Source organism: Mobula hypostoma, chromosome 6 (genome assembly GCF_963921235.1).
Source record: "Mobula hypostoma chromosome 6, sMobHyp1.1, whole genome shotgun sequence".
NCBI classification, from domain to species: domain Eukaryota; kingdom Metazoa; phylum Chordata; class Chondrichthyes; order Myliobatiformes; family Myliobatidae; genus Mobula; species Mobula hypostoma.
In genome coordinates this window covers 182,696,360-182,722,372 of record NC_086102.1, presented here as the reverse complement: position 1 = coordinate 182,722,372, position 26,013 = coordinate 182,696,360, and the positions used below count along the sequence as shown (strand labels likewise).

Here is a 26,013-nt window from a genome sequence, read left to right as displayed (position 1 = left end):
GTTATAGAACTTCAGAATTTAGGTTGTATTTAGGATTGCCTGCGTAGCATGGGTGAGTGACATTGACCGGGATTTAACAGCACATTGCTTCCAGGAGGCCTCGAGCACATTTTGAATCTTTTCCTTTATCCACCCAGAGAAGCTCTTCACATGACGGAATTTGGAGGAGAATGTCTGCTTAGGAGTCCAGTGTATCTGACTTGGTGATAACCTGTGGACCTCAGTACCAGGGATGGCAATGCGAAAGCGGACACGGATTTCGGTTCGCACATTCTTCGTTTGAAGTCTGAGATTTTCACTTTGGAGTAGCTTGAGCGAAAACGGGAGCGAGTTGCGAGTACTTTTCACTTTGGAGTAGCGATGATGAAATCTGTGCGAGCCCAAGGTGTAGGGTTCTTCTCCTGGTGCAGAGGGAAGTGCCGAACGAGGAGGGAGTGGTGAGGAAACTCAAATCCTGTAGTATTTAATATAAAACAGGAGAGCGCCATGTGACTGACAACAGCGCTAGACCAGTATGGAAATCATTAACCATGAACGTAAAGAATGAAAAGATGTGGAACGCTTTATTCTTGTGAATATTTTATTATGAATAGTTAATTCTGCTTTAGCGTTTCTGTCGAGAGCGGAAACGGGCTGCGAGGAGATTCGCTGCGAGAACATAAACAAGAACAGGAAATCTTGTTGCGTCGAGTTTCACTTGGGCCAATAAAAAGTGAAGTTTAAGCGGAACTCCCATTGTGGGAGGGGACAGAGATAGGGTGGAGACTCCGAGCGTTTATCTCCGGAGATTCCGGAGTCTACTTTGCAGTGGCCATTGTGTGAGTCTGTGGGACAGGTGATAGCAGGTAAGATCAGGTACGTTTGGTACCGGGATACCAAATTGCAACTAATGAAATGAAGTAAGGATACAGGATCAGGCGGTGTGTTGTAGCGGCTGATGTGGGAGCTGATGAGACCATTGCGATTCGTGATGACCACATCTGCAACAAGTTTGGGTAAATTTATTATCAAAGTACATATCGTCACCATATGCAATTCTCAGCTCCTCTCTGTATCGCACACATAATCCTGTATATTTCAATTAGGTCACCTCACAGCCTCCTATGCATCGATAAAACGTGCCCAACCTGGGTCGAGGTTTTTCTGTTCATCAACCCTGTCTAGTGCCTGACCACTTATTGTACATGTCAAACCCTTATTTGACTTTTCAAAAACGTCATGTTGAAGTTATCAGCGTTATATTCTACATGCCTGGGTCTACAAGACCTGAGTGATAAGGAAAGATTAAGTAGGTTAGGGATTTATTCCTTGTAATGTACAAGGTAGAGGGGAGATTTGATAGAAGTATATAAAACTATGAGGGGTATCGATAGGGTAAATGCAAGCAGGCTTTTTCCATTGAGGTTGGGTGGGACTACAATCAGAGGTCATGGGTTAAGGTTGAAAGATGAAAAGTTTAAGGGGAACATGAGGGGAAACTTCTTTGTTGAGAGGGTTGTGAGAGTGTGGAACAAGCTGCCAGCACAACTGGTGCATGCGAGCTGGATTTCAGTGTTTATGATGGTGGGGGTATGGCGGGCTATGGTCTGGGTTCAGGTCAATGGGAGTAGGCAGTTTAAATGGTTTCGGCATGGACTGGACGGATCGAAGGGCCGCTTTCTTACCTGTACTTTTCTTTGACTAAAGGGATAAGCCAATTAAGCTTTCGTAGATTACAGTGTGCTAAAGACGATGAAACATCACATTTCACAATATTGTTTCCATCGGTTAGACACTTGTGCTTCAGTCACGAAAGACTCCCGATCAGGCAAGTCACTTCTTAGTTTGAGAATTCATCACCATATCTATATTTCCCTTACAGTAGGATCTAATCTTACCAATAAACTGCATCAAATTTTCTGGACTCTTGTGTTCCCTAGTGCACTTGTTGAACCTCAGAATTATTTTTCAATGACTTCACACAATTGAAATAGTTTCTCAAATACAATGATTCTGAAATGCTGCATGTTTTTCTCGAGTTTCAGAAATGCTTGGCTATCTGATTCTGTCGCTGGTACTTTGCTTCCTGTACTGGCGGTACAGAGACTGGAAACAGGTAACAAATATATTTGACAAGCACGTGTACATCACAGGCTGTGACTCTGGCTTTGGAAATCTTCTGGCCCAGCGTCTGGACCAGCAGGGATTCCATGTTCTGGCTGCCTGTTTTACTGAGAAGGGTGCTGAAGAACTGAAGAGCAGGACATCATCGAGACTCAAAACAATTCAACTTGATGTTACCAAGTCTGAGAGCATTGGGAAGGCAGCAGAATTTGTAAAATCGGAGGTAAAGGGAAAAGGTAATTTAAATTTAAACCTTTATCTTTGCCATATAGAAATTGTCAATTCTTAGATCAGGGGTCGGCAACCTTTTTGCCTCAGTGGGCTGGATCACGTATTAATGAGCGGACAGTTGGCCAGATAAATGCCATTAAAAATTTTGAAATTTTGGAATTATCCATTTAAATACATCTAGTTATGTTTTGCCTCAAATTAGTGAATAACACATGCTGGAAAACCATTTGTGCTTAACCAAGGTTGCTAATTAGTAATCACAGAACTCAGTTTAGTTTTTTTGTCCCACCATTGCTGGTGCCCCATCAGTTGTGATGCCAATTAGCTTCGACACATTAAGTTTCATTTCTGACATCATTTTCAGCAAAGCTTCAAAAATGTCTGCTCCAGTAACCGTATCCTTCGTAGGAATTAATTGAATAAACTCTTCAAAAATTTGAAAAGTTGAGGTCAGTCCTCGCACAAACACCGCAAGTTGAGCAGTGTCTCTCAAGTCTGTACTCTCATCAAGCGCAATTGAAAAAAAAATGCAATTCGTTGCAGGCATCCCTTAAACAACTTTTCACATCTGCTGACTGTCATGGACCCTGTGACGGGGATAAAGAACCAGCAGAAATAGAAACCACTTTGGAGTCTCGTATTGCTATAAACTACTAATATCTATTAGTAACTACGCAATACAGTAATATAAATGTAGATAAATCAAACAGTTTAGCAATGATTATATATAAAAGTAAGTGTGGAATATATGTATGAAAAAACCAAGCTTCTTTAAGTCTAGGGGTAAAAAGATACAGTCTTACGATGTTGAGTAAAGTTCAGTTCAGTTCAGTTCGTGGTATTTAGTTGAGTAGTGATGGAGAGAGAGAGAGAGAGTGAGTTGAGTCTTCAGGTGACTGATGCCGTCGATCTCCTCATCGTCCTCCGAAATCCTTCACAAGTCACCGACTGTGACTTTAACCAGGGGGACCGGTCTTCCTGTGGTGAAGCTATCACCCAGGCGAGGGTGGACACATAGACAACTCCCCACCAGTCAACCCCTTCTCCTCAAACTGGAATAGCAACTTGGATCAATCCGCCTGATCGATCCTCCAAAACCCACTTTCTCTGCAGGCACAACAATGCTCATTCAGTGTCCAGATCGTGTGTCCTCAGGTCTGTATCATCTGACTTCCCATTTATTTCACCAGGCTGTGCATCACTTGTCATTCAAAGAGACCCTCCCTCCTTTGTCTGTAAAGGAGTACAAGCAGGCAACAAGTCCTTGGAAGTAACATCAACAACCTGCTGAAAATAATAACATCGAGTGTCCTCTGCCTTCGGTCACCATAGCAACCTTGGAGCTGCTTGGTGCCATCTCCAACTCCCAACTCAGTAAAAATCCAGAGTTACTTCCAATTCCTTAAAGTGACAGTCCAACTGTTAATCTTCGTCTCTCTCTCTCTTCAAAAGCAATATATCGGTGGTAAATAACTCTGTCTCTCTCTCTCTCTCCTTTCCAACCAAACCATCAATGATAAATGTCTCTCTCCAACAGTTAATAGGGGCACTCCTGGATCCCCTCACACTCCCCTTCCTCGGGAAAAAAAATTGTCGAAGACGATTTTTTTTATATGTCCATTACAGGGTTTTAAACAATACAGGAAATAAAACATCAGATGACAAAGCAAAAATGTGTACAGTTTTCAACTTAACATCGGGATAAGCAATCAGCTATGACATTGTCAGTACCTTTCACATGTTTGATTTTTAAGTCACCTTCCTGCAGTACTAGACTCCAATTTAACAACCTTCTATTCTTATCCTTCATCTTAGTTAGAAACATCAACTGATTATAACCCATGTAAACCACAAGTGTCTCTGAGCAACAGAAAGGTTTTGAGGTCTCTGATCATAGGCCTCAACGTTTCAACGTTTTGAGACTTTGTAGCTGGCACGGGTAGCTCCTCCATTTTCACTGCTTTTACAGCACTCAGTGTCTACCTTCCTGCGTTTCGCATTCATTGCCGTTGGAATTTTTTTGATTGTATTTCGTAACGCAAGTTATTCAACAAGTATCGTAGCACATGTAAATATCTGGATATTTAGCGTGGATTTCTTGTTAAAACACAGTGACGTTGTTTCTGTTTACAAATTTGAATGATCTCATCTGAAAACCTGTGCATGCACGGAGAGTATCAAATACATATTAATAAGGTAGTCTGCCTTCCCATCATTCGTATATACCAGTGTTTGGTCTGGAACCAAACGGAACCTGGGTCCAGTGTAACAGGACGCCATGCATGTCCATCAGTTGGTTGGGTGAAACACTCAGAATAAGGAAAAAGTGCTCGCGGGCCGGATAAGCATAGTATCTCAATATTTACTCGCGGGCCGGTCAAAATACCTTTGTGGGCCAGATCTGGCCCGCGGGCCGTAGGTTGCCTACCCCTGTCTTAGATCATATTGCTTAATGTGAACTGTCCCTGTTTCTCAAATAAAGAGGGTCTAATCTGTTCTGTCGTGGGTTACTAAGAACAAACCATATTCTGGAAGAATTAAAGCTAGAATGTTTATTTACAACAGCAAACTGCAAGTACATCTTTAAAATACAGTTTCTAGATCATTCTCTCATTTCCGCGCATGCTCATAACTCTGTCCAAGCACATTCTTACACGTGATATCACCACATCTTCCTTTCCTTAAAAAGAAAAACAATTAGCAATATTAAACAAACAAAAGCATCATTTAACATGCCTCTATCAGTCTCTCTGGGGGTTTAAGAACATAAGTAGACCTAAGTGGCTCACACAGTTCTTGTGTTTCGTTGTTATTTCCTTGTTTCATCTGGTCTGCACCAGTTAACTGAAACTCTGAAGTTGGCTCTTTCTTAAGGTCTTTGAGAAGAAATCGCAATTCATCCATTAACTGTGTAATTTCTTTTTTATGCTGAGACTTCATCATTTCAATAAAACTTCTCAATTCCTTCACTTGTGCTTTCACTTCTTCAATTGGATCCTGATTCTTGTCACTCTTTGGCTTCAGATCCGTATTGTAGTGTGTGTAAGTTTAGCCTCTGTCCACTGTATTCTGACTCTGTATCACTGTCTAGGACTAAGACACTTTTTACCAAATTCAGTACATTTTTTGGCACTACCACAAATGAAAGTATGTGCTCAATATTTTTGTGTGATACTTTTGCCACACATGTTCCTTTAACTGGAATATCTGCACCTGAATACCCAGTCACTTTTATATTTGTCTGGTGTAACTTTGGTCTTGGCTTTAATGCATTAAACTCAGATTCTGCAAGAACATTTACTTGTGCTCCAGTATCTAATTTAAACAGAATAATATTTCGGTTCACTTGCAATGGCAAAGTCCACTCATTCTTACTTCCTTTGTTTTCACAAAGCACATCTATATAAAACTTCTCGAGTTCATTTTCAAGCACAGCATTTACGTGCTTTATTTCGTTTTTACTTCTGCAACAGCGTGAAAAATGATTACTCTTACCACAGTTGTTGCACATTTTCTGATATGCTGGACACTTTTTAGGTCAGTGCTCCCGCCCACAGCGATCACAAAGTTTTTTTTCTTTCAGATGACGTCTTGTTCTCTGTCGGTTTCGTTGCCATTGTATTATTTTTTCTAATACGTTTGCACACCATGTGTACATTGCAGTTCTCAATAAAAAGCTCTTTAGCCTGTGACATCACGGTCTCAGAAGCTTTGCAGAGTGCCACAGCTTTTTCCAAATTCAAATCTTGTTCTAACAGTCTTTCTCTCAGACCATTATCCAGAATGCTGCAAACAGTTCTGTCCTTAATGAGAGAGTCTGTAAGCTCTGCAAACTCGCATCTTTTACTGTGGTTTCTCAACTCCCTAACAAATTGATCAATCGTTTGACCAGGTTTCTGCTGACATTTGAAAAAATTGTAGCGCTCGTATGTCACATTACACTTCGGTATACAAAATGCTTCAAATTTGTTGATTATCACTCTTGGATTCAAATTATCCACATTTTCTCATCCCCTATTGCATGGAGTAGGATCGCTGCTTTCGTTTTTTCTGTTTTATTTTCTGCTTCGATCGCCGATAAATAAATTTCAAAATGCTGTTTAAATCTTTTCCAATTTTCAGCTACGTTTCCAGTCAGCTGAAGCGTTGATGGGGGTTGCAGAACATCCATTTTTAAAGCTGTTAGCAAACAACGAAAAAGTTTGCGCTCTTTTTGTTCGATTATCTTTGCTTCTCCCGCGTTAGTGAAACGAATTATTCTTCCAGACCGACTTCTGATACCATGGTGTGTTCTTTACATGTACCGAGAGTTAAAAGAACAAACCATATTCTGGAAGAATTAAAGCTAGAACTTTTATTTACAACAGCAAGCACGTCTTTAACATACAGTTTCTAGATCATTCTCTCATTTCTACGCATGCTCATAACTCTGTCCAATCATGTTCTTACACATGACAGGTGATATCACCATATGTTTAAAAATGTAAAGCAGTAAATGCGTTTTGAAAATCTTCAGTAATCAAATCAGTTTTAATATCAGTGGCTTTTGTTGATAAATTTGTCAATTTTCTGGCAGCAGTACAGTGCAACACCAAATAGAGAAGATAAAAAAGTGATGTCTTTATGAAGGGGTGATCAATTTTGAATGCAAATGCTAGCCTTTCAAGTGAAACTCATGTATCATAATAGCAACAAAAAGAAAAAGGCACCTTAAAAGGCTTGGGACAGGCATGTTCATGGAATTAATCCTGTGTGTAAAATTCAATATGAATTCTATAGGACATAGGAGCAGAATTTGGCCATGTAGCCCACTGGGTCTGCTCTGTTATTCCATCAATGCTGATCCATTTCCCTCTCAGCCCCAACCTCCTGCCTTCTACCCATAACCTTTCATGCCCTGACTAGTCAAGAATGCATCAACCTTTGCCTTAAATATATCCAACCACTTGGCCTTCACAGCCGCCCATGACAATGAATTCCACGGATTCACCACTCTCTGGCTAAAGAAATTCCTCCACACCTTCATCCTAAATGTATAGTGCTCTATTCTGAGGCTGTGCCTTCTGGCCCTAGGCTCCCCCACCATTGGACGAATTGAAGGTGTTGCATTTTAGAAGGTCAAACGCAAGAGGAAAGTAAATGGTAGGAGTATTAAGAACACAGGCTTTCAGTTGGATTTTGGGGTGCAGCTGCATAACTCCCTAAAAGTGGCAACATGGGTGGATGAGGTGGTAAAGATAGCAGAAGGGCATTGAGTGTACAAATTGGGAGTTCATGTTGAAGCATGTAAAACAGTAGTTGGATCACATTTGGAGTATTAAGTGCAGCAACTATATTTTATTAGAAGGTCAAGGAGAAATTTATGTCACCCAGAACACTCACAAATGTCTACAAATGTACCGTGGAAAGCATTCTGACTGGTTCCATCACTGTCTGGTATTGGGGTGGGGAGGGTCTACTGCACATGATTGAAACAAGCTGCAAAGAGTTGTGAACTTAGTCAACTCCATCATGGCACTAGACTCCGTAGTACCCAGGACACCTTCAGAGAGCGATGTCTCAAAAAGACGGCATCCATCATTAAGGACTCCCACCACCCAGGTTATGCTTCGTTCTCGTTCCTACCATAAGGGAGGACATGCAGAAGCCTGAAGGCACACAATCAATGATTCAGGAGCATGCAAATATACAGATATTACTACTGCCAATTCCATGCCTTTCCAATCCTCTCTGCGACTGAAAGCCAATTTATTTTCTCATTGACCTACGTCTGATGAAGGGTCTTGGATCTGAAGCATTAACTCTGTTACAGTTTGCACAGATGTTTTCATAAGACCATAAAGAATAGGAGCAGAATTAGGCCATTCATCCTATTGAGTCTAAGGGGATGTCATGTTATCCTCCTGTGCTCTGCCTCCAAAGGCAGGAGATCCACGGTGGTGTAGTGTTTAGCACAGCACTTTACAATACAGTTGACCCTGGTTCAGTTCCCGCCTCTGCTTGTAAGAGTTTCTACGTACTCGCCGTGTACATGTGGGTTTCTTCTGGGTGACTCCATTTCCTCTCACGATCCAAAGAAGTACTGGTTGGTAGGTTAATTGGTCATTGTAAATTGTCCTGTGATTAGGCTCGGGTTAAATCGGGGGAGTTCTGAGTGGCGTGGGTTTAAGGGGCGCAAGGGACTTCACACTGTATCTCAATAAATGAATCCTTTGTTAGACATGGTTTCCATGCTCTTAAGAGTATTGCTGACATTTTCTGTAGGTTGATTGAATTCCGTGTTGTCTTTGGAGTGACTGTTCTGATTTGATTTCTGGTTGGTTAGGACACAGCAGGAACAGTACATTTTGGCTCAGGTAAGTGAGTACCACAATTAAGTCAAAGTTTCATGGAAATAGTTTAAAAGGTATACAAAGAAAGAGACAAACCATCAGTTAACTGACTCTAATTAGGAACAGCTCAGCAACAGTCTCCTGTCCCAATTAAACACCATGATGTTCCAAATAAACAAAGGGCATCCTGGCTGTTTTCTCGATTTTCTGTTTTTATTCTGTGTCAAATAGGAGACTGATTAACCGATGGCTCAATTAATTGGAATCCACTGCCGTGATTAAATTTATTTCTTAGACTTTTGCATTGAATTGACTTTATTTCTTATATCCTTCATATACATGAGTAAAGATCTTTGTTACGTCTCTGTCTAAATGTGCAATTTATAGTAATTTATAATAAATAGTATATCCAACAGGACAATCAGTGTAACATAGAAATAGGATTGTATCAGCATGAATTAATTCATCTGATTGCCTGGTGAAAGAAGCTGTCCCGGAGCCTGTTGGTCCTGGCTTTTATGCTACGGTACCGTTTCCCGGATGGTAGCAGCTGGAACCGTTTGTGAGTTGGGGTGACTCAGGTCTCCAGTGATCCTTCAGGCCCTCTTAACACACCTGTCTTTCTGATTCTGGAGGGTGGAGGTACTGTTATGTCCACCCCCTCCCACCCCACCCATTTAGTTTGCTGTTTTATTTCTAGCTACGAGCTCTCAATGCCTAATTGTAAGTTTGCAGCTATTGTTGATTACTTTTATTTGTGTTGTTAGCAACTAACCATCATCATCAGATTGACCATTCTGAAGCAGGAAGCACTTTGTTCGGAGTCAAAGGAGTTTTGATCAATATTTGAATTCGTCTTTTGTGAGAATGCCTAAAATACTGTCTTTTCACTCAGCTGCTTGCATACTGTGATATATTGGTGATCATTAAAACAGTCTTCAAACTATAACTACACTGGGAATGGAGTCTACCTATCTGCCTAGCTTAAGGAAACGGGGAAAGATTCTTGAGTGAAGGCAGAAAAGGTGTCCCTGCATCTAGAGCGAGTCAGTTCCATTAAATTCCTGGCATCCTTTTGATCTGTGGCACTTGCAGTCTTTTGAGCGAGTGTAGTGGGTTTGGTTGATTAGACCCAAACAATCTGTGTTTCCAGGAGATGTGCTAACAAGCATACAAGAACAATAAAGTAATTTAAGCCTATTTATTTTCATAAAATAGAAAGCACAAATAAAGCACACAAAATACAAAGATTTCAGAGCTCACGATTCTTAGATACTATTTGTTGCTGTGTCGGGGGAGCTCGGAATTTCGACTCACTCATGAAACCACCCCTGGGTCCAAGCTCTGATCGTGACTTCCAGTCAGTGCAAAGTACAAAAAATCAGTGAAAGGCACCCCAGTAAATACAAGTGTGATAAGCATAGAGAGACCCAGAAACAGTCAAACTCTTTGATCTTTTGTTCTCATGCCTGTGTTTTATTCAAACAATATGTGTTCATTAACACAGTGTTCAGCTTATCCTTCTAAATCAATTATAATAGGCATCCGTTAGTCTCGTGAGACCATGGATTTGCGCCTTGGAAGGTTTCCGGGGTGCAGGGCTGGGCAAGGTTGTTTGGAAGACCGGCAGTTGCCCATGCTGCAAGTCTCCCCTCTCCACGACACCGATGTTGTCCAAGGGAAGGGCACTAGGGCCGATACAGCTTGGCACCGGTGTCGTCGCAGAACAATGTGTGGTTAAGCGCCTTGCTCAAGGACACAACACGCTGCCTCAGCTTAGGCTCAAACTAGCGACCTTCAGATCACCAGACAGACACCAGGCAGCATACATGAGGTTTAGGAAGCAAGGTTCAGATGGGTCTATTGAGGAATATAGGGAAGCAAGAAAGGAGCTTAAGAAGGGGCTGAGAAGAGCAAGAAGGGGGCATGAGAAGGCCTTGGCGAGTAGGGTAAAGGAAAACCCCAAGGCATTCTTACAGTAATGTGAAGAAAAAAAGGATGACAGGAGTGAAGGTAGGACCGATTAGAGATAAAGGTGGGAAGATGTGCCTGGAGGCTGTGGAAGTGAGCGAGGTCCTCAATGAATACTTCTCTTTGGTATTCACCAATGAGAGGGAACTTGATGATGGTGAGGACAATATGAGTGAGGTTGATGTTCTGGAGCATGCTGATATTAAGGGAGAGGAGGTGTTGGAGTTAAAATACATTAGGACAGATAAGTCCCCGGGGCCTGATGGAATATTCCCCAGGCTGCTCCACGAGGCGAGAGAAGAGATTGCTGAGCCTCTGCCTAGGATCTTTATGTCCTCGTTGTCCACGGGAATGGTACCGGAGGATTGGAGGGAGGCGAATGTTGTTCCCTTGTTCAAAAAAGGTAGTAGGGATAGTCTGGGTAATTATAGACCAGTGAACCTTACGTCTGTGGTGGGAAAGCTGTTGGAAAAGATTCTTAGAGATAGAATCTATGGGCATTTAGAGAATCATAGTCTGATCAGGGACAGTCAGCATGGCTTTGTGAAGGGCAGATCGTGTCTAACAAGCCTGATAGAGTTCTTTGAGGAGGTGACCAGGCATATAGATGAGGGTAGTGCAGTGGATGTGATCTATATGGATTTTAGTAAGGCATTTGACAAGGTTCCACAGGGTAGGCTTATTCAGAAAGTTAGAAGGCATGGGATCCAGGGAAGTTTGGCCAGGTGGATTCAGAATTGGCTTGCCTACAGAAGGCAGAGGGTGGTGGTGGAGGGAGTACATTCAGGTTGGAGGATTGTGACTAGTGGTGTCCCACAAGGATCTGTTCTGGGACCTCAACTTTTCGTGATTTTTATTAACGACCTAGATGTTGGGGTAGAAGGGTGGATTGGCAAGTTTGCAGACGACACAAAGGTTGGTGGTGTTGTAGATAGTGTAGAGGATTGTCAAAGATTGAAGAGAGACATTGATAGGATGCAGAAGTGGGCTGAGAAGTGGCAGATGGAGTTCAACCCGGAGAAGTGTGAGGTGGTACACTTTGGAAGGACAAACTCCAAGGCAGAGTACAAAGTAAATGGTAGGATACTTGGTAGTGTGGAGGAGCAGAGGGATCTCGGAGTACATGTCCACAAATCCCTGAAAGTTGCCTCACAGGTGGATAGGGTAGTTAAGAAAGCTTATGGGGTGTTAGCTTTCATAAGTCGAGGAATAGAGTTTAAGAGTTGCGATGTAATGATGCAGCTCTATAAAACTCTGGTTAGGCCACACTTGGGAGTATTGTGTCCAGTTCTGGTCACCTCACTATAGGAAGGATATGGAAGCATTGGAAAAGGTACAGAGGAGACTTACCAGGATGCTGCCTGGTTTAGAAAGTATGCATTATGATCAGAGATTAAGGGAGCTAGGGCTTTACTCTTTGGAGAGAAGGTGGATGAGAGGAGACATGATAGAGGTGTACAAGATAATAAGAGGAATAGATAGAGTGGGTAGCCAGTGCCTTTTCCCCAGGGCACCACTGCTCAATACAAGAGGACATGGCTTTAAGGTAAGCGGTGGGAAGTTCAAGGGGGATATTAGAGGAAGGTTTTTCACTCAGAGAGTGGTTGGTGCGTGGAATGCACTGCCTGAGTCAGTGGTGGAGGCAGATACACTAGTGAAGTTTGAGAGACTACTAGACCGGTATATGGAGGAATCTAAGGTGGGGGCTTATATGGGAGGCAGGGTTTGAGGGTCGGCACAACATTGTGGGCCGAAGGGCCTGTACTGTGCTGTACTATTCTATGTTCTATGTTCTGTGAACCACTTGGCCACGTACCAACACTTATAAGTTAATTAAACACTTTAATAGTTACTATTCATCCATTACTCCACCAAGAATTTAAATATAAGACAAGGAGCATGATGAACCTGTAACACTAGAGCAATTATAATAAAGGGTAATCTGACATTAAATCTTTTTTTTTGTTCATTTCAACAATTATAGGACTCTGGGGGCTGGTTAACAATGCTGGCATCATGAACCCCCTTGCACCTGTTGACTGGCTTATGATAGATGATTACAGAGCCGTGCTGAATGTCAACCTGGTTGGACTTATTGAGGTCACACTAAGTGTACTTCCACTGATAAAGCGGGCACGAGGCAGAATAGTGAATATTGCAAGTGTATTTGGAAGGGTATCCCCAATAAGTGGAGCATATTGCATCTCTAAATTTGGTGTAGAAGCCTTCAATGACAGTCTCAGGTGAGTTTGAAATTAAGATGCTCTACTTGATATTTCTCTTTATGTATCAACATAACAGAGTAGAGTTCTTTTAATCTGGCGTTTTGTTTTTCGGGAATCCTGGTGGTTCACTATCTGACTTGCTCCTGCTCCAGGATATCGGCCAGGAACTGAGAGTGAGCCCTGAGCCAAGACCTGGTACCAGGCCTTGGGGACCAGAGCACCAGGGGCCAGGAAATTTGTCATATTTGTGGCTGGAGTCAGGGACCAGAGTGCTTGTATATTCCCTCTTCCCTTTAGACTCCATGTTAGTGATGGGGGAAGAAGGAAATGGCTGATGAACTGAATGAGTATTTTGCATCAGTCTTCCCTGTAGAAGACACTAGCAGTACGTCAGAGGTTTGAGAATGTCAGAGGATAGAAGTGAGTGAAGTTGTCATTACTAAGGAGAAAGTTCTTGGGAATCTGAAAGGTCTGAAGGTAGCTAAGTTACCTGGACCAGATGGTATATACCCCAGCATTCTGAAAGAGGTAGCTGAAGAGATTCTGGAGGCATTACTAATGATCTTTCAGGAACCAATTGATTCTGGCATGGTTTTGGAGGAATGGAAAATTGCAAATGTCACTCCACTCTTCCAGAAGCGAGGAGGGAGAACAATGGAAACTGTAGGCCAGTTAGTCTGATCTCAGTGGTTGGGAAGATGTTGGAACTGATTCTTAAGGATGTAGTTTCAGTGTACTTGGAAACACATGATAAAATAGGCTGAAGTCAGCATGGTGTCCTTGGGTGAAAAACTTCCCTGACAAATCTGTTGGAATTCTTTGAAGAAATAACAAGCAGGATAGATAAAGAAGAACTGGTGGATGTTGAATACTTGGATTTTCTGAAAGCCTTTAACAAGTTGCCACACACGTGGCTGCTTCAGAAGCTAAGAGCCCATGGTATTACAGGAAAGATATTCGTGTGGATAAAGCAGTGGTTGATTGGCAAGAGAGAAATAGTGGGAATAATGCAAGTTTTTTCTGGTTGGCTGCCAGTGACCAGTGGTGTATAACTGGAGTATGTGTTGGGACATCTATTTTACGTTATATATCTATGACTTGTATAACAGAATTGATGGCTTTGTGGCCAGGTTTGCAAACGATATGTAGATACATGGAGGGGCAGGTGGTTTTGAGGAAGATGAGAGGCTACAGAAGGACTTAGACAGATTAAGAGAATGGGCAAAGAATTGGCAGATGGTATACAGTGTTGGGAAGTGAATCGTCATGCACTTTGGGAGAAGAAATAAAAGGGAAGACTATTTTCTAAATGGAGAGAAAATACAAAAATTTGAGGTGCAAAGGGATTTCATGCAAGATTCCATAAAGGTTAATTTTTTATTTGAGTTTGTGGTGAGGATGGAAAATGTAATGTTCACATACATTTCGAGAGGACTAGAATATAAAGCAAGGATGTAATTGAGGTTTTATAAAACATTGGTGAGGCCTCACTTGGTGTACTGTGAGCAGTTTTATGCCCCTTATCTAAGATAAAATTTGCTGATATTGGAGAGGGTTCAAAGAAGGATGACAAAAATGATTCTGGGATTGAAAGGTTTGTCATATGAGGAGTGTTTGCTGGCTTCAGATGTCTATTCACTGAAATTCAGAAGACTAAGGGGTGATCTCATTGAAACATTGATTGTTGAAGGGCCTGGACAGAGAGTATGTGGAGGCGTATCCTGTGGTGGAGGAGTTTAAGACTAGAGGACACAGCCTCAGAATAGAGGAACGTCCATTTACAACAGAGATGAGGAGGAATTTCATTAGCCAGAGAGTGGTTAATCTGTGAAATTTATTGCCTCATATGGCTGTGGAGGCCAGATCGCTGGAAACACTTGAGACAGAAATCTCAACCAGAAATAGCGACTGTACACCTTTCTATAGATGCTGGCTGGCCTGCTGTGTTCCTCAGACATTTTGTGTGTGTTACCTACTTATTCAACCTTTTTTTAATGAACATCATTTTGTATTTTATTTTCATTTTTAATCTTTACTCTTTGTAAATCACCTGGAATTACATCTTCTGCAGGAAAAATGCTGTATAACTTTGTTGTTATTATTATTATTATTATTATTATTATTACTTCATAAAAGATTGACTGGGTCCCCTCATAGTCTATCATTTAAAGCAGCTTGAACATTATAATACATAAAATAAAAAAGGACAAAGTAAACAAAAGCCGGTAGATAAAAGTTCATAACAACATGATGGTTTTATTTTGTAATTTTGCAGGAGAGATGTGAAGTGTTTTGGAGTGAAAGTAGCTTGTATTGAGCCAGGTTTTTTCAAAACATCCTTGACTAATATAGACTACATAGTGCAGCAAATGAACAGGTTGTGGAGTAGGTTACCACCAGACGTACAAGAAGAATACGGGCATGATTTCGTGGATAAAGGTTAGTTGTTTTTATCTTATATATATTTAGATGTTTTTAATTAAAGATATCCAATTATGAACTTGTGATCCAAATGGATACATTACCTAAAGGAAGCTTGTCTCAATAAATATTATTCATCCACTGCTATGCTTCACCTGGAGATAGCAGAATAGTGTAGAAAATGCAAAATCCATTTTTTGAGTTTTTTATGTTTATATATAAATTGTTCAAATGAATTGGTTCAATTTAATATAGAGAATGTATACAGCCTGAAATTCTTAACCTTCACAGACATTCACAAAACAATAAAACCCAAAGAATGAATGATAGAAACTTCAGAAACGTAAAGCCCAGCCTATCCTTCACACCTTCCATGCACAAGCAGCAGCTGAGGCACTGATTTCCTCTCCCTCCCCACCCCACCACCCTCCCATCATGCAAGTGTACGGGGTCTTTGTTTTGTTACATTTAAAATGGCGACTTTGTTATGTTAATCTGGGGAATGCGGCTTTGTTGTGCTTCAACACTGAAGAGAGTTTGCGCTAACAGTTGTTTTCTTTAAAATGAGATAACAGGGTTCTATTAGCCAATGGGTGGTTATGTATTGTTTTGTTTTCGGATACCATGCTGTATGATATGACTGTGGACTGAGTTTTGGCGGGGAGTCAGAGGAGAGACGAGGAAGACCGCGGACGTGTGGAGAGACTCCGGTCGATCACTCAGGGTGGTCCCGAGCCGTGAGTCGACGGAATTCGGGTGGTCGTCTGAAGTCGAATTGAGCTCCAACGTAGCGCGCAAAGAACTTGGACTTTGATAAATGTTGGCGCCTTTTTTTTATTACTTTCCTCTCTGTATCAAATGTATATTAATGTCATAGAATTAGTAATATCTATAAAGTGTATTTGTTAAAATTTACTGGGTGTGCTGGCTGATGATTGATGTTTGTGATTGATTAATTTAAATTACTCAACAAAGAGTGCAGAGACCAGCAGCTCTCTGGTCCAATGTTGCAATCTGCCAAGTCACTTCTCCAAAAACCCTGACGGCTCTTACTCACCATCGGTTTGGTGGGGGGGTGGAGGTTAGAGGATGAATCGAGTACAGGGGCCTTCTTCTGACAGCAGCACACACTGTCTGCTGTCCCAATATTTCAGTCTCCCATGACATTTCCATGGCGATATCAGGGAAGAACCTGGTCGTCTACGGGTCCGGACCCGAAGGTGCAAGTCTTGTAGGCAGCTCCTGGAGATAGGAAAGCGCCAGGCTGCACAGCCGGTTCAAAGGCCCACTGCTTGTGAAGAACCGTCGTTTGAGCAGTAGCTCACAGGCTCTGACAGAACCCCAGACACCTTGAACAGAAAAGAAAGACACGAGAAGAAGAAAAAGCTATCTCCTGGACAAACTGGAAGGTCACCTGGGTCTGCAAAAACTGATGCTGCCATCTTTCCTGTTCATCCTCCCATACACAAAGCATGTATCTTTCAGCAGCACCACTGCTGTACTATATCTCTCCTTTGTAAATCAACCATCTGTGTTAACCTTGTGAACCATCGTTTTCAATAAAAACTTGAAGGTACAAGATGCTAATTTTGAAGAAGGCCTCACACCCCACTTCAAGGATTTCATATTAGCATTTGCAGCTCAATAATTGCACAGTTGCCTGCAACCTGTGGTCTCTTTTCCTCTTGCTCAGGAAGTTGTTCAAGTTCTAATCTCAAGTATGACCAACACAGCACTACAATCTCAAGCCAGGATCTGAAAGTTAAAAGATGAAAATACAAAATACTACCTGCATACAGATCCCATGTTTTGAATTTCATAATTAAATGAATCATAGAATTGTTACAGCAGAATTTTGCAAGAGAACTCAAATTGGCCCCATTTTGCTCTGTACCCAGTACAACTGTGTGAGTCGTACACAGGTGTTGTCTTTGATTACCCAATTTCAATCAAAATCATATCAAATTAGCATAAATATTAGAAACATTTCAACATTTCCAATATGTTTCAAGCATATTTTACTGTAACATACCAGAAACAAGCAACGTTATCGCTTGTGCTGACAGCTTGCTCCACTCTTTTACAACCCTCAGGTTCCCTTTAAACTTTTCACTTTTCACTCTTAACCCATGACCTCTGGTTGCAGTCCCACCCAACCTCAGTGGGGAAAAAGCCTGCTTGCATTTACCCGATATGTACCCCTCCTAATTTTTTATACCAAATCTGCTCTCAATCTTTTATGCTCCAAGGAATAAAGTCCTAACTCATTTAATACTTTCTTATAACTCAGGTCTTCCAAACCTGGCAACATCCTTGTAAATTTTCTCTGTACTCTTTCAACCTTATTTACTGCTGTGTCTGTAGACCTTAAACTATTGACACAACAGCAGATAGATTACTGATGTGTCTATAGTGACACCGACGTAAAATTTCATTTAAAAATTCCTTTCTTCCTGTATCATAGAAAATAGGCCACATTATCCCTTTCGGTGGTGTGAGTCAGGAATCTTGACTTTAAACTGTCAAAGATTTCAGAGAATGGAACCACAATTTGGAGCGTTAATACACACAGTTTCAGTAATTCTATATGTCGTAATAATGCAAAATGAATGTGAGGAAGGAGTACAGATGGTCCATTCATTCTAGATTGCATGGTTGCATCCCAGTTCCTCAAACCGCCAGCCCACTAGCAGCAGCTGCATGCAGTCTCCTAGAAGGAGAGGAAGCCGATATACCCAGCATTAATTGAAGAAAAAGAATCCATTAAATTCTTCCTCAGTCACCTGGGTTACAAGAGACACGAGGAGTAATAAAATGGGATTTTATTGGAGTGAGAGGCTGGAGATATAAAAATTGAGGTCTGTCAGGGACTTCCTGTTTGATTTCAGGTAGCAAGAACCATTTCTTGGAGAAGAGGCAGGAACTCCACCTGTTTCCTCTTGTGAGAGCATACAGGTTGTTGTGTATTTCAACAATATTTGAGTAATCTTGTGTATATATTGATTGATTAAACTGTTTTGTAAAAATGTAAAACTATGGCAATTACAAATGTCATCACACTACCACATGATGCACGTGCGCCTCGCTAAAAGTAAGCTCAGAGTTAGACCACATTTCACCAGTGTGGTGAATTTGTTACAATAGACAATAGGTGCAGGAGTAGGCCATTCAGCCCCTCGAGCCAGCACCGCCATTCACTGTAATCATGTTACCACTTGCAGCTATGGAGGCCAGGATGCTGGGTGTATTTAAGACAGAGATTGATAGGTTCTTGATTGGACATGGCATCAAAGGTTATAAGAAGGAGGCTGGGAACTGGGTTGAGGAGGAGAAAAAAGGATCCACCATGATTGAATGGCGGAGCAAACTCGAGGGCCAGACGGCCTCATTCTGCTCCTATGTCTTGTGGTCTTGTTTCGGACTCCCAGATCTTCCTGGTTTGGAGTTACAAAACATAACACCGAGAGTGAGCCTTTACTGCACAAGTCAACAACTCATCACAAAAATTAGCAGATTCCTAGGAAAATAAAATCTATCTGAAAACACTTCACCTTTCCTTTGTGCAAACAATATGTATCACTAATACTCTGCCATCTGTTATATATGGTGCTTATCAATATCATAGTTGAAAAACAATTTTCTTTAAATGTACTTTTCATATTGTTTTACAGTCTCTTTAAAACTGACAACGCAAGTGGAGAAGCAATTAAACACAGATTTGATGAAAGTGGTGTGGTGCCTGAACCATGCTCTGACTTCTCTTCATCCTCGTACTCGGTACTCTGCTGGAATCGATGCAAAGATTTTTTGGATTCCTCTCTCCTACATGCCAACTACTATCTCTGATTTTCTGCTCAGTAGAGATAAAATCAAGCCAGCAAAAGCTCTCTTTTAGCATTGTTTTGGGATTGAGTATGATGAAGAGGAAATAGTACTAGTGACACTAATGTAAAATATGATGTGATCCCTTTCTTTCTGTATCATAGAAAACAGGCAATGTTATTCCTTTCTCTGGTGTCAGTCAGTATCTTAACTTTCAAAACTATCAAAGATTTTGGAGAATAGAATCAAAATTTGGAGTAAATTTGAGGTGTGGATTTTGAGGTGTTATCAATTAAAAGGCATTTATCACTGCTGACGTTTCAATGTTCTGGTCAAAAATAAAAGGTCACAAATTGATTTATGTGTCTTTCTTGATTTTGTAGTTTGTTGTATTGTATAAATATATATTTTACAAATGTTAAGAAATGTTCCTCAGCCACCCAGTTGAACTTTTGGAAGGCAGTGAGTGAATCCTTTCAAGTCTTTTTAGAGTTTACAGAGAATTGTGTAAAGAAAGCTCCCAGAAACATCCAGTGAGAGACAGTAATGATTACAGTAATGCCTGCTAATGATTAGGTCAGAGGAGAATGGCCAGACTGGTTAAGTTTACAGGACGGTGACAGTAATTCAAGTTCAGCTGGAGGGGTAGCCAATCAGGACCGAGGCAAGCAATGGACTCCTACCTAAATGTGAGCAGTCCCAGAGAGAAACACCAAAAACTCTGCACTGAGAATGTTACCTCGACTGCTGATGAAATGCCTGCAGGCTAATTGCAAAGTGAAAACAGATCTCTACAAAGTGATCTAAATTAATTACAAATATAAAACATAAATAACTGATTGCGTAAGTATTCACCCCTCCCCCTTAACGTGAGACACCAAGTAATCACTGGTGCTGTCAATTGGTTTTGGAAGTCACAGAGCTGGTTAAATGGAGATTTGTTTTTGGAGGCCTGTGTGCAGTCAAGGTGTTTCAATTGATTGTAGTGAAAATACACCGGTCTCTGGAAGGGTCAACTGTTGGTGAGTCAGTATCCTGGGGAAAAACTACACCATGAAGACAAAAGAACACTCTAAACAACTCTGTGAAAAGGCTATTGAAAAGCACAAGTCAGGAGTTGGATACCATAAAACTTTCACGTCACTGAATAGCGAAAAGCCAAATTAAACCCACCGATTCAATGTTGTAAAACAATAAAAGATGAAAACTCCCGGCGGGGGGGAGGGGGCGAATACTTTTGGTGGGCACTGTTTATGACCTTTGCAGATTACTGTATACTCACGGTATACCTATGCCCACACAATCTTTCTCTTTAAAGAGTGATGTATTTCCCTTTTTTCATTTTCTGATAGGAACCCAAAGTATAGACAATGTTTGGTTTAAAAAAAGACAGAACAAATAACTATTTATATATCTGTAATTCAATGTTAAACCTAGTCAGAAGCAAATCCATAATAATGCTTTGTGATTATTCTCTGATGACCATTCCCTCTGAAAGGAAGCGTGTAGTCTCTGGAAAGTGTTTGAAGTCTGTGGCCAAAAAAAACCCAGCTCATTCAATTTTTAAACATAAGTGATTGTTTCTGCAGATGATGGATATCCAGAGTAGTACACACAAAATGCTGGAGGAACTCAGCAGGACAGGCAGCATCTTTGGAAAATAAATGAACGGTCAATTATCTTAACACATTCAAAGTTCAAAATAATGTGCAAAATTAAACGTTGAAAATTAAAATATTTGGTCAGAACAATGTCACGAGAGATCACATTGAACCCCCATCCACTGATGGCTTGTAATTCATCTCCAGTAAATCATTATAATGCCACTGTTAATAAGTACAAGACCAGTAGGATTCTGTACATAATATCACGGTGATGGGCACGTGGCCAAGTGGTTAAGGCGTTGGACTAGTGACCTGAAGGTCAGGAGTTCGAGCCCCAGCCGAGGGAACGTGTTGTGTCTGTGAGCAAGGCACTTAATCACACATTGCTCTGCGACGACACTGGTGCCAAGCTGTATGGGTCCTAATGCCCTTCCCTCAGACAACATTGGTGTCGTGGAGAGGGGAGACTTGCAGCATGGGCAACTGCTGGTCTTCCATTCAACCTTGCCCAGGCCTGCGCTCTGGAGAGTGAAGACTTTCCAGGCGCAGATCCATGGTCTCGCAAGACTAACGGATGCCTTTAAAATCACAGTGAAAACAGAAACAAATCCAAAGTTCAAAGAAAGTATCCACCTCATCTTTTAGAGAACAAAGTGCCAAGCTGAAGTGAAAATAAATGTTTAAAAATCTGACAGATATTGAAAGATTCGGGGATACGTTGGCCAGGAAAAGCAGTAAGTGGTAGAGTCAGTGTGGCGAGAAACACATTGGTAAAGGTTGTAAGGAGATAGAACGCAATGAGGAGAGTGGATAGTGATAACATTAGCACTCAAATAGCTGGATATGGAGAGGAGGGAGAAATGGTTTAATGAGAGGGAAAGATAAAAAGACTGTAAAAAATATCCAGTAGTAAAAATTTTCCCTCCCCCGCCCTACTTCAGCCTATCATTTTCCCAGGGTCCCCCCCCCTGCTTCCTTTCCTTCTATGGTCATCTCTTCTCTCCTGTTAGATTTCTTCATATCCAGTCCTTTCCATCCACCTAGCTTCACCTATCATTTTCTAGCAATCCTCCTTCCCCTCTCTCTGCCTTTTTTATTCTAGCGTCTTCCCTCTTCCTTTCCAGTTCTGAAGAAGGGTGCCAGCCCAAAACGTCAACTGTTTATTCATTTCCATAGATGCTGCCTGACCAGCTGAGTTCTTCAACCATTTTGTGTGTGTTGATGAAGAGTCTGTGAAGCTTATAGCAGGAGAGAATGAGACTGAGGAGTGCAAGTGTGAGAGAGAGCAGTGTAAAGTGTGAGAGAGAGAGCAGTGTAAAGCAATGCTGGAAGACTGAGAGATGCCACAACATCCTTGCATGTGGTTTAACTAGAAAAGTAGTTTTCACTCTGTATTGCCTCGTAAAACTTTCTATGGCATAAACAGCAAGAGTTAGACATTCACAGCAAAGTTACAACTGCCTTTCAACCGGTCATTAATGCAAAGGATGTGGATTGGATGCAAAGTTTTACTACCTAATGCTGCTGCCATTTAGGACAGTAATAAAGTTCCTCCATCTCTTGCTGGTGTTCAGGGTTTCCTTCATAATGTCAGTAGCTTCTTCTCGTTTCACGACTGTCAGCCATGCAAGTCCTGGGTGGAGACTCAGGAATACTGTCGCACTCAGATGTAGAAGGATTCTTCATTGCTGGTTTTGTAACAATTGTAGGCCGTATCTCGGGTAATGATGAGTTTGAGTACAGAGAGGAAATTAAGAACCTGGTGGCATGGAGCGAAGACAATAACCTATCCCTCAACGTCAGCAAGACGAAGGAATTGGTTGTTGACTTCAGAAGGATTAGCGGACCGCACAACCCCATCTACATCGGTGGTGCGCAAGTGGAACAGGTCAAAAGCTTTAAGTGCCATGTCCAATCAAGAATCTATCAATCTCTGCCTTAAATACACCCATCTACCTGGCTTCCACAGCTGCCTGTGGTAACAAATTCCACAAATTCCCCACACTCTGGCTGCATCTCTGTTTTAAATGGACACCCCTCTATCCTGAGGCTGTGCCTCTCTCGTCCTAGACTCCCCCACCATGGCAAACATCCTTTCCTCGTCTACTCTATCCAGGTCTTTCAATACTTGAAAGGTTTCAATGAAATCCACCCCCTCTCATCCTTCTAAATTCCGGTGAGTACAGACAGCGAGAAAGGGAAGCATTAATTATACCTGATTTTAAATAAATAAAATAATTAGAACAAAGATAAGAAGCCCACTGACTTGCAAAAGTGGTCATGTTATTGTGATAGATTAGAGAACGGAGAATCAGTAATTCTTGAACCGGGTGATGTGGAAGTTCAGCTTCTGGACCTTTTGACCAATGGTAGCTGCCATGAGGTGCCATGGCCTGGATGGTGAGGTCTTTGGTAACAGATGTTGCTTTCTTCTGGCAGCACCTCAGATAGATACTAGTGACGGTGTGCCTGAGATATATTTGGCTGAGTCCACAACTCTCTGCAGCATAGAATTATTATAGAACAATAACCATAACACAATCAGTGAACGACCACATTTAACCAGAGTGCAGTGTGCTGAAGACAGCAAACTGTGCAAGTGGGATACCTCAGGGAGACACTTTGGACGGCACGACGTTGCACTGAAGGACCTGTTTCTTTGCTATATAAACTCTAAAACTCCAATCTTTTGCTATTTCATAACTGGACACTCAGGTAAGTGTGCTTAAACATGAGCTTGTGCTGTAGTGCACAATTCATACACAACAACCGATTCTAATTCTCCTCCAATATCCTGACACATCTTTCCTATCGATGTATATGTCCATGGTCGATTTTAAACACTGTGAAAGGACCCACCTCTATCACCTCCTCTAATTGTTTGTTCATGTGACCACCACTCTCTGGCCCCTCAGTTCTCCCTTAAATCGATTCACACTCACCTCACACCTGAGCTTCTGATTCTAGACTCCCCTACCATGGGAAAGAGCTGTGCCTATGTCCCCTATCTATGCCCCTCTAAATTTTCTATTTTTTTCAATATTTTTATTAATTTATATATAAGAATACAGAGTACAGGAAAAAATATATGTCAATACATTAAACGAAATCACATATAAAGACTCCTTACCTTATATTAGTACAAATCAATTAGTTCGTAACATTGAAAAATAATAGTAATTTTATATAAAATAAATCTATCCCACTACCAAGACCGAAGCTGATTAATAGAAAAAAGGGAAAAAGATTCTAGTCATCATCTGTGCTTTAACAGCAAATCAAAGGTTTTGAAAATAATTCAAAAAGGGTCCCCATAATGTTTGAAAGTCTTGATTAGATTCAAATATTGAACATTAGATTCAAATATTGTATCTTCTCTAAATTTAAATATGACATGACATCACGTAACCATTGGGCGTGAATAGGAGGGGCCACATCTTTCCATTTAAGCAAAAGCGTCCTTCTGGCCATAAGAGACATAAAAGCCAAAATGTGCAAATCAGTTGGCTCCAAAATAAAGTCCTTTCCTCCAACAATACCAAATAAAGCAGTCAAAGGATTAGGCTTGAAATTTACTTTAAAAAGTATCAAAAAGGTTTGAAATAATTCTTTCCAATATTTTCCAAGACTCGGGCATGTCCAAAACATATGAATGAGTGAAGCTTCTCCATTATTACATTTATCACAATACAGAGATGTATCTAAATAAAAATGAGATGACTTATCCTTAGCCATATGGGCCTTATGGACCACTTTAAATTGAAGGAGACAGTGACAGGCACATAACGATGAACTGTTGAACAATTTAAAAATTTGATTCCAAGTTTCCTCAGAAAATGAAGTCTGTAAATTTTGTTCCCAATGATTTTAATTTTATCTCATTCCCAACAGCATATTATAAACATTAGATATAGATCCATAATAAAAAGGTTTCAGATTAAAGATTACATCTAGTAGATTCTTATCAGGACCTTTAGAAAATGTACTTATTTGCGACCGTAAAAAATCTCTTATTTGTAGATATCGAAAAAAATGAGTTTTGGGTAAACTATATTTAGTTCACAATTGTTCAAATGAAAAAATACTTCCCTCTAAAAACAAGTCCTGAAAGCATTTAATACCTCATCTATCCCATTCTTTAAAAGCCACTTCAATCAAAGAGGGTTTAAAAAATAATTAGAAAAAATGGGACTCGAAAGAGAAAATCTCAATAAGCCAAAATATTTTCGGAATTGTATCCAAATCCTCAGAGTGTTTTTCACTACCAGATTATCAGTTAGCTTACTCAAAGACAAAGGAAGTGAGGATCCAAGAAGAGAGATAATAGAGAATTTATTAACCGAATTAGCTTCTGAAAAAACCCACATCGGGCAATCCTCACGATTTATATAATATAACCAAAATGTAAGATTTCTTATATTAACTGCCCAATAATAAAATCTAAAGTTTGGTAAGGCTAATCCTCCACTCTTTTTATCTTTCTGAACATGAATTTTATTTAATCTAGAATGCTTATCCAGCGAATATTAAAGTGAGAATATCGATTTTTGATAAATTCCGGTTTGGTTATCAGAAATGACAGATGGTAAAATATTTTCAGTCCTATTGGCCAAAACTTTAGATAAGATCTCAGCATCAACATTAAGTAAAGAAATTGCTCTGTAAGAAGAGCATTCAGTTGGATCCTTATTCTTTTTAAGAATGAGCGAAATGGAATCCTCATAAAAAGATTGAGGGAGTGGGCCCAACTTAAAGGAATCCGAAAAAACTGAACTTAAGTGAGGTATAAGCAATGAAGAAAAGATCTTATAAAATTATACAGAAAATCCATCTGGAGCCGGAGGTTTCCTCAAATGTAATGAGTGCACAGCCTCCACAATTTCCTCAAAAGAAATTGGTTGTTCCAACAATTTTCTGTTGTAGGCAGAAATTGTAGGAATATTTAGTTGATCTAAGAAATTGTTCATTACAGTATCATCCTTAGAAGATTCAGAACTATAGAGTAAAATTCTCTGAAAGTATCATTTATTGCTAAATAATCAATTGTCCTATTACCATTAGCCTTGCATATTTCTTTAATCTGTTGTTTAGCTCTAAAGGTTTTAATTTGATCAGCCAATAATTTACCTGTTTCATCTCCATGAATATAAAATTGACTTTTATCTTTTAGGAGTTGGGTTTCAATTGGATAAGTTAAAAGAAGATCATATTTAGTTTTAATTTCAATACGTCTTTTATATAAAGCAGGTTCTGGAGTCAAGGCATACTCCTGGTCTAACTGTTTCAGCTAATTTGCTAAATCAT

The 26,013-nt window shown here is 40.6% G+C and overlaps 1 protein-coding gene across 5 annotated transcripts; it reads left to right on the top strand.

Moving 5' to 3' along the window:
* Positions 1-746: 746 nt before the first annotated feature.
* On the top strand, positions 747-19,451 carry LOC134348660 (dehydrogenase/reductase SDR family member 9-like). 5 transcript variants are annotated; one of them, XM_063052413.1, is made up of 5 exons: positions 747-845; positions 2,025-2,339; positions 12,622-12,880; positions 15,138-15,301; positions 18,955-19,451. In XM_063052413.1, the coding sequence occupies exons 2-5, from the start codon at positions 2,027-2,029 to the stop codon at positions 19,176-19,178; spliced, it is 960 nt and encodes a 319-aa protein (XP_062908483.1). In that variant the 5' UTR covers positions 747-845; positions 2,025-2,026; the 3' UTR covers positions 19,179-19,451. The 5 variants fall into 5 exon arrangements, with proteins under 5 accessions (XP_062908483.1, XP_062908484.1, XP_062908485.1 ...); XM_063052414.1 differs by having other exon boundaries at positions 749-855; XM_063052415.1 differs by having other exon boundaries at positions 750-845; positions 2,019-2,339.
* Positions 19,452-26,013: the final 6,562 nt, after the last annotated feature.